Consider the following 9,355-nt stretch of genomic DNA (forward strand, 5'->3'; position numbering starts at 1 on the left):
GTTCGGGGGGCGGGGGGGGGGGGGCTGTGATTAATGTGTATTTTACAGTTTTATGCTTAAAAGGTATGCATACACCGATCAGCCATAACATTACAACATCCCACTAATATTGAGTAGGTCCCCCTTTGCATGGACTCCACTAGACCTCTGAAGGTATGTTGTGAAGGAACGCTGTGGTATCTGGCACCAAGCCATTAGTAGCAGGTCCTTTAAGTCCTGTAAGGTGCGAGTTGGGGCCACCATGAATAGGACTTTTTCCAGCACATCCCACAGATGCTCAACTGGATTGAGATCTTGAGAATTTGGAGGCCAAGTCAACACCTTGAACTCAACACCACTGCAGACCGGTAACACCCCACAAGAGCTGCAATTTGGATATGCTCTGTCGTCTTGTCATTACAATTTGACCTTTGTCAAAGTCACTCAAATCCTTATGCTTGCCCATTTTTTTTCAGCTTCCAACACATCAACTTCAGGGAGAAGATGTTCACTTGCTGACTAATATATACAACCCACTTCCATTTGCCATTGTAATGAGATAATCAATGTTCACCTCCAAGTGGTCAAAATCAGTTATGGATGATTGGTGTATATTACAATGCATGTACACCTCTGTTAGTCATAAGGCATATTGGATTTTATTTGCACATTTCTTCTTTCACTTTTCTACCTTGTTTCATAATTTATACAAATTGCAAGTACAAAATGAAAAAAATGTGGCAAGCACTAGGATGGGAGGAGCAGAAAAAAGCTTACCCAATTCCCCACTAAAAATGTAATATCACGATATTAGGAAGGCTAAAATTGGAACACTTTTTTATACTGACAACATTTATAAGCTACTTACAGATCAAATATTAGATAGTGATGTCCTTCTTCAGAGATACTGTCATGCAACCTTACTGCAAAAAAAAAAAAGAAAGTAAGCATATATGTATTTATTCAATAAATCAAACCGCTGTCATCAATTTATGAAAGTTTTCACTGTACTATTATGATGCACATGTAACCTTAGAGTAGTAAGCATATACCTGTAATAACCCCACCCCATCCTGATTTTTTTGTTATAATAACAAAATAAAGTATACTGTGTATATATATATATACAATATTGTTATCCCCTCTTAGACAGTTGTTACCAGAACAAGTGTCTTCATTGGAAGATTTACATGTTTTCCCATTGAACAACAACTCAAAATTTGGGATTTTTCTTGATTTTCAGTTCCAATTTGCTTCCAGGACCAACAGGGAGAGTGAATCTTTCCAGTGGATACACAGACTGCAAATGAAAAAAATATGAGAGAACTGATAACCCTTCTCTTCTAAAAGAAAAATGGATTTAGATATTTAAAATACTTTAAAAATAATGGGGGGATGAATTTATCAACACTGGAGCAGACAAAATCTGGAGCAGATGTGCATAACAACCAATCAGCTTCTCTTTTCAGTTTGTTCAGGTAAGCTTTGAAAATAAAAGGTGGCTGCTGATTGGTTACCATGCACACCTGCACCAGATTTTGTCTGCTCCAGTTTTCATAAATTCTCCTCCATGTGTCTGTAAAAACTACTACTCCAATCTACTATAGAGACTAAACATGAAATTATTTGACATTTGGTCACCTTAGCACCGCTGAAGGCATATAAGGAAAGATATTCAGCAAGAACTAGCCAATCAGTGGTTCTACCTGAACTATGATCCGCCCCTTCAGGTACAGTCGTATGACCAAATGCCTAGGTTTATGGTTACAAGACTGGCTTGTATCAGAACCCGGATGTTTTTTTGTGCAGGATTGGTAAGTATTAAAATGGATTTGTTTGATCATGTACAATACAAAGGAGCTGGACGGTTTTGCCATAGATCCATATTTGTTGGGAAATGGGTAAAGTACAAGCTTCCTGTCATCAAACACTGCCCAGTAATATAAAGGAAACCTGTCATGAGGTAGAAGGCAGAAGCTTTCATTGCTGACCTCTCTTTCTGAAATTGCTTGTTGCCTGAATGTCATATTCACCTTCTTACTTTGGGACCCTGACCCGAAACAGGAAACCAGATCAAGATTTCTTTTGGCTTTTTTACTTCCTGTTCTACAAACTTATATGAGGTCAGAGCCTTAGAAAATAATAAATCCAGTAGAAAAACATTATAGCTAGACAAATATATTTCCAGAAAAGGGGTAACTCTGTATTTCTTATAGAATGGGTGAAGTAGTCAAAACTTGTTTTTGAGTTTTCGATGGAATGATGAGGGGGTAGAACCTTGTTCAGGTTTGTTTGTTTGTTTGTGTTTTTTGCTGTCTGTTTCCTGAGGGGAGATTCCATATCTCTATTTGTCCTAGTGAGTATTGTCACAGGGACTGAATTGAGGGGAAATCCAACATTTTGGATTGTCACCAAAACAGACGTAGAGAAGAAATCTTCCATGTGCTCTTGTGACACTACCCCATCCACAGGTTGACAATGCTGCTGTCCAAGTGTGGCGTCATTGCTCCTCCATAGAGTGAAGCCCTCTAAAACAGGAAGTATGTTACTGGTTGAATCACCAGGTGAAAATAAAGGAAACAAAGCATAAAAAAAGAAAACTAATGCATCATCAAATCACAAAATTTGTAATATATTAATTATTTGCTTTTGGGCTTAGCTACACTTTAAGAAATGTAGCAGATATATCATGATGGGGTTAACTAGAGCATTAGATGTGCTTATTATTAAACTCTGTTTTCTGATATTTTGGAAATATCACCAATTTTCCCTTCTGTATAGGACAGTCTATTAGCTTGAAGAAAACAAGGTAAAGTGTTAATTAGTTCTATATAGCAGGTCCTCTTTTTAAACCTTTATTTTTAGTTAGGTTCTTTAAGGGAAAATTATGGCACACAAGAGGCACTCATGAACTCCTGATTACGTAATTGTAGCTCTAAAGGTTTCTTCTTTAACCCCCTCAGCTTTGGAAAACCCCACACTGCAGTGGGAGGACAGTGTAGGTGGGGGGACACCATACAGCGACAACTTAATAGCAGCATTGGAGACAATGAGCAGCGAGGGAATACTTGTCTATTTCTGTACATTGACACCCAAGTGCACATTCTAAGCCTGGCAATTAGCTTTCGATGTGTTAATTGCAGCCTAATTCCCCCATCATCCACACTACACTTACACAGCAAGAGCCACCACATTCTCTCCACAAAGAGCTCTACTAGTTACAAAACATCACATACTAAACACACACAAAACTTTGGAACATTTTGCCATTGTGTTTCTATTTCCAATTCATTTTCCAAATCACTGGGCTGTACCCTTCTTTATTCCAGTTGTTAGCCTTTACAATGACTAACATTTGCATTTTGGAATCTAAGGGGGATTGAGGACATGGTGGCAGAGGTTTTAAGATTTCTCGTAACCTCTTACTGTAACTTCTGTAAAGCATTGCCACCTTAAAAAGAACCTGCACATGTCTACAATTCTTAACCAAGTTTAAACCCTTAAAGGAGAACTATGGGGTTAAGGCTTTTCCCCATAGTTCTCCGAAGGGTAACAAGAGGACACTAACTAGCGTCCTCCCGTTACCCAAAGCTCAGTATACCACGAGCTGCAGCTCGCGGTATACTGAGACGCCGCAGCTGAAACGGATCCCGACAATTATGTCTAGATCCACCCAGCTGCATGAGTGACAGCTGGCTGTGCCTATCTAGAGGCAGAGCCAGCTGTACCCGTCCCCTCCCCGTCCATTCCGCCAGTCAGCACTGTAGGATCAGAGCAGGGAGGGGGGAATCCAGTCCCTCCCCTGTCATGGCTCTCTGCCGTGACAGGATCGAGAAGTGAGCGAACGATCTGAACAGAACTGTGCTCGAAACACTAATTTTAGTGCTGAACATTTCAAAAACACAGTGGCAGTTCTTTCCTACTTAACATGTACTGTGTGTTTAATGAAAGTAAACCATCTTTGTCAAGGAGGCTGTGGGAGGGCGTGGGATAGCAAAGTAAAAATGAAGGTCATTTGTGTGTGGCAAATTAAAACATGACAGGGAGAGTTGATGTGAGCTAAATTACAGAGTGGGCTGTTCATTTATGCATAACATACCTTCAAATATGCCTAGATTTAGGTCTACCCTATAGCTATTTATTTTTAAGATCTTCCTTTTTTAATATAAAGCTACAGTTGGATAAATGTTACTACCAATTCACAATGGGGAGAATTTATCAAAACTGGAGCAGACAGAATCTAGAGCAGTTGACCATAGTAACTAATCAGCTTCCATTTTTAGTTTCTTCAGTAAGGTTGGGAATGTAAGATTGGTAGCAGCTGCTCCAGATTATGTCCGCTCAAGTTTTGCCAAATGCCTTAATGAGTTTTACAGTATATTTTTAACACCACACTATCTTTAACACTAAACTCAGGAATTAAAGCATAAAAATGCATCCAAGTACCATAACTTTTAACTCCAAGCTCCCTACCATGATGGACTACAATCTCATATTTAGTTTACTGATTTATATTGAAATTATAGTCTATCACAGGAGTGAGCGTGGAGCGGTGGCTACTTTACAACACACACAGGGACCATGGGGAACAAATGTAGCCACCCTCCAGAAGGAAGGACAGTGTCAGCATCAATTCAGAGAGGATTTGAGGATCTACAGCCGAGTGATAAACAAATAAGCTACAATTTTGTTTATAGTCAAGATACTTGAATGCATTTTTAAGATTTAACTCCTAAGTTTAGTGTCACTTTAACTCCCTGGCGGTCTGAATATCTCAGTTTTTTTTTCTATTTTTTACTTTTAAATCTCCCGCCGGTTACGCCCTCGCGGGCACTCGCAAGGGACGGAACCCAGAAGACGGATGCCGGCATCGGTCGGAGGACACATCGGGGCTCGTGGACAACGTAAGCGATGCACAGTGTAATCCCGAGTGTGGCTCGGGGTTACCGCTTTTGGTAATGAAAATTAACCCCAACCCACACTCGGGATTACTGCCAGGAAGGTTAATATTGTAAGGTGGAATGAGGTCCAACTCAGCAAATTATACGACCTAAGATTGTTGACCAAGATACTGGTCATGTGCTTTTAACTAAACAGGAGGATTAGTGATCAGGCAAAGCTGCTAACTGGCTGACTCAGTCCCCTATGATTTGGCATTTGATTACCAACACCAGAATAGATATTTAAAGCACACCACAGGCTAGTAATAGCTCTGAGTCTGCTGGGGCTGCTGACATCACATCCAAGATGGCAGCACACAGCAGCAGTCTCAGGGCTTTTGGATGGCTACACAAGGGAGACTTTTACAGGTAAATAGCATGCATAAAAATGTTGCATACACATATAATCTTATGGGAAGACTGTTGTTAAAATGAATGGTTTGGAGTAAGGGTGACTAGTGTATCTCTAATCGAAGTTGGGAGCAGGGAATACTGAGAGCCACTTCTGGTATTTTTGTTTTGGCTATCTGTGTCCCACTGGGGAAATTTCCCCTGGGAAACAACAGGTAATCAGAGATCTCTTCAAAGTGGGTGGGGGGAGGGAATCCATTGACACCCAAACAGTTGTCCCCATTTGAAGATTTCCCTTTAATTCTTATACCAGTGAAAATGTTGGCTTGTCCCAGGAACAATGATCACCAGGATAAATAGGGTACAGCTTTCCAGGGAAGACACAAATAGCAATAAAATCCTGATAGAGGATCTAACCCTTTGCTACTATATCCAAATCTAACAAAAAATTGGCATAGAGAAAGTGTTAAGGGTTAAAGCCGGATTTTTTTTCTTATTTGTGTGTGGCAAGGTATAAATAAACACCATTTTTAATGCATTAATCTGGACTGCTGATTCTGTCACTATGGGGGAGTCATTTGTGATGGCTTTTTTTGTTTGCTTGCATGCTGGGTTACTGGGTACAGAGATGTATTGCTTCTTGCCAGTGTTAATGCTTTTTAGCATCCAGAGCCAGCATGTTCCTGCTCTCACAGCACCTTTCAAATCCAGCACCTCAGCACTGCCACTAATTCCATCTTTGTTATAATCATTGTTATTACTTTAATAACGACCAACTTTATGACAGCGTTCAAAAAAAAAATCTCTAATAATATATGTAATGGTTTTCAAAATTACTGTTCACAGAAACCAGAACACTTTTAATCTATTTCAATTATGCTGGCAGCACGGCAAAACAATTTACACGCAGAACATCAAATACATTGAAACACATGATTATTCTAAAATGACATTCAAATAATAGCTCGCTCTAAGATGCAAATGACAACATTTACAGTTTTACTGCTTTATACTGTGTACGTTTTTTGTATAGGTACTAAGTCGAAGCAGGTCTAAAATTACGGCTCTCCCCCACATTTTGACATTATAACAACCTGAAAGAAAAAGATTTATTGTCCTTATCTAACACCTGCATATGCTCAATCCAGTCGCAGGTCTTGGTTCTAATCTCAACTGGGGATTCATAGGACTGTTTTCATCAATTTCAAACAGTTTTTATGTAAAACCTCTGACTGCCTGGTTCTTTCTAAACAGACAATCCCAGGCTTTGCCTGAACATAGTTGCCAGATGATGATAGTGCCATAGACACCACTGACATAACTCTATGGCCGCAGCCACAGCTGAGAGCTGCAGTGGAACGAATGGGGTTCAATAATGGTCATTCCTGGCTGTACACCACCCATAATAGCATATTTTTCGGGCAAGTATGCCCAGGTGTTTACATTCAGCCTGTACCAATCAATGAGAGGCTCCGCAGCACACTTCATGCATTTGCACATGGACTGGATGATTTGTTAGGGACAAATGAGTGGCCCCAGATGCAAACAGTCTCACAGAGACTCATCAGAGCAGCTCATCTATTCCTAGCCACATGGAATAGCTACTTAAGTGATTATATGCGAAGAGAGTCAGCCTCTCATTGATTTGTACAAGCTTCCTGTTTGCAGCTAATCGTAAACACCTGGGCATACCCATCATCGACATACGGTGATTTGGGTGGTCTATGGCCAGGAACAGCCATATTAATGAACTCTCAAGTCTTTATTCATAGCGGCTTGAGCATGTATAAGACCAGTGTGTAGAAGAAGTTTGCAAAGCTTTCAACAAGCTTGAAGCAGTTTTCTTGAAGAGTTTAAAATCCATTTCCACCTTTGTAAGTGATTAGCATTTATTGTGGTAATGAAGAGATGCAGTGATGATGTATACATGTGCACATTTTCATGACTCATATTGAAGGCTTTCTTCATTTTTTTATGCAGGTTTTATTAGGCCTGAAGCCTAAAAATGCAAAGTTTTCTCCACAGGAAAATCAGTTTGACACCAGGGTGTCAGACTGTAATCAGCTGCCCCCTCCCTGTCACCCATTGTAACATGATCAGTAAACACCACCATCTTTGCCTTTACACACAATACAATGTCTGGGAGGGGAGAGAAGGGAAGACACATACACAATACTTGCACAGCAGGCAGACATTTCCATGTGGATATGAAGAGGAAAGCTAACAAAAAAGTAAGTTTCTGTGTATTATACAGCAACTGCACATGCCTGCTTCATGTAAACTCAGTGTACATTGCTGGCATATGTTTTTGTTTTTTATATTGGCTACAGGAGTAGGGACACAGAGTGGGCAGAGCTCCACGTTTCATCAGGGGCTGGCTGAGGCAGCCAGTTCCCAATGATAAAAGGGCACCAAAATGGCCAACCCTAGATACACTGGACAGGTTAGTATGTGATTTGAGGACAACACTGCACAAAAGGTAAGAGGGAGTAAAAAAAAGAGGGGGAGCGAAATGCCTCGTAAAGTTATCAGTTACTGGTAGCCAGTCATTAAGGGCATGTTCAACTCTTCAAAATTTGACATCTTCTGAAGCGCTCATAATTCTTTTAACAATAATGTGTTGGAATGACTAGGACATCTATAGCCAGGACACAATGTTCTGTAATTTCTAAGGAGAAACATGTAAACCGTCCACTATTACCAATTTTATTTTTCTGCACTTAGATTTAAGTGCACCTATTAAGTGTTATTAGCAGTGAGTGGCAAACAATCGTCTGCAAATGTTACGTGGTGACAAAATCTGTAAACAGTACAGGTGACATTTGCAACCACTGACTGATCCAGCAGATATCTAGCAGCCTACCAAAATAGCCCAGCTACTTCGGACTGCAGCTTTATTAACCACTTCAGTCCTAGAGCCTTTAGTCCTAGGGCCAGTGACTCTGTCGCTGATTAAAAAACATCTACAAAAAGACAAGTGTTTATAATCAGCTATCCCTCTAACCATGCCTCTGATCTTCCCTCTGCTCAACATCTATGGCCTTTGGCAAAATCTTTGCACATGACGATTATGGGTGTGTTGGGTGGCCGTGTCCCCCATTTAAAGCTGGCTACTATATCACTACTTTGTCCTGTAGAGACATAGGGACCAGTGAATGGAACCAGAGTGTACAGCAAGAGATCAAAAGAACAGGTGGCAGGACATGCTACTATGAACATCCTGTTCTTTGCAGGTATGCGTGTTCACATTTTTTTAGTACTTCACTGCTGTGTTCTGTATTGATGAAAAGGTCAGTGCACACACTGCACGGCAGGTAACATGCTTTATGACAAACCTGGATGTCTCCAATAGTAATAGTGTCCTTGAGTAAAGCAAAGATTTCCCTCAGCTTCTGCCAGACAGATAAGTAGCTTATTCTTTTAGTAGGTGCCAAGCATTAATTTTTGGTAACTACTATCCCAGAGCCTTTTTAAAGTATCCCATCATCTTCGAAATTACAAAGCACCAAATTGATTGCTAAGATGTTATACGCAGGGCACTTGTTCTGGAACTGCACACATGCTAACTCAATGGAAGCAGTTATTTAGATTGCAAGCTTAAGAGCAAAAAAACTGTGGTAGGAAGTGAGGAAAATCTCCCATGTAGGAACACCACAGTAAGGGTAATTGTCAACAATCTTTGATAAAAAAAAAATGCTACTTTCACTATAAAAGTCTATAGGATGCAAATGCAAAAGCAGCTGAGGGATGTCAAATGTAGGTCAACTATAGGCCAAATGCATCTGCAATTGATGCACAATACATTTGCCCATTGAAGCCTCTTGGCATTGACATGGTGACGCAAAATCCAACACTTTAGAAAGTTTTCATTGGAGTTTCACTGTACATAGCAACCTTGTCGCTAAAAAAAAAAAAATCCCCAGAAAAATGTTCCCTATAAATAAGAAAGTATACTGTATATACATACATAAGTTTGTGAAAAGTCAGTAATGGCATTAATGACCTGCATTTTACAATGAAGCACCATGGTACACTTTGATTGGTACACTTTCTTTAGCCCATAAAAATCTGTCCCTACCATGAAA

General features: G+C 40.1%; 1 protein-coding gene across 2 annotated transcripts in view; it reads right to left on the reverse strand.

Moving 5' to 3' along the window:
* Positions 1-9,355, reverse strand: part of CAMK2A (calcium/calmodulin dependent protein kinase II alpha) — a 136,503-nt gene that overhangs the window by 46,882 nt on the left and 80,266 nt on the right. For both annotated transcript variants that reach the window (XM_018554955.1, XM_018554954.1), the window contains exon 4: positions 848-902. In XM_018554955.1, coding sequence (XP_018410457.1) covers positions 848-902 — 55 coding nt within the window. The remainder of the gene's footprint in view (positions 1-847; positions 903-9,355) is intronic.

This window comes from Nanorana parkeri, unplaced genomic scaffold, assembly GCF_000935625.1.
Source record: "Nanorana parkeri isolate BGI_ZX_2015 unplaced genomic scaffold, ASM93562v1 scaffold179, whole genome shotgun sequence".
NCBI lineage: Eukaryota > Metazoa > Chordata > Amphibia > Anura > Dicroglossidae > Nanorana > Nanorana parkeri.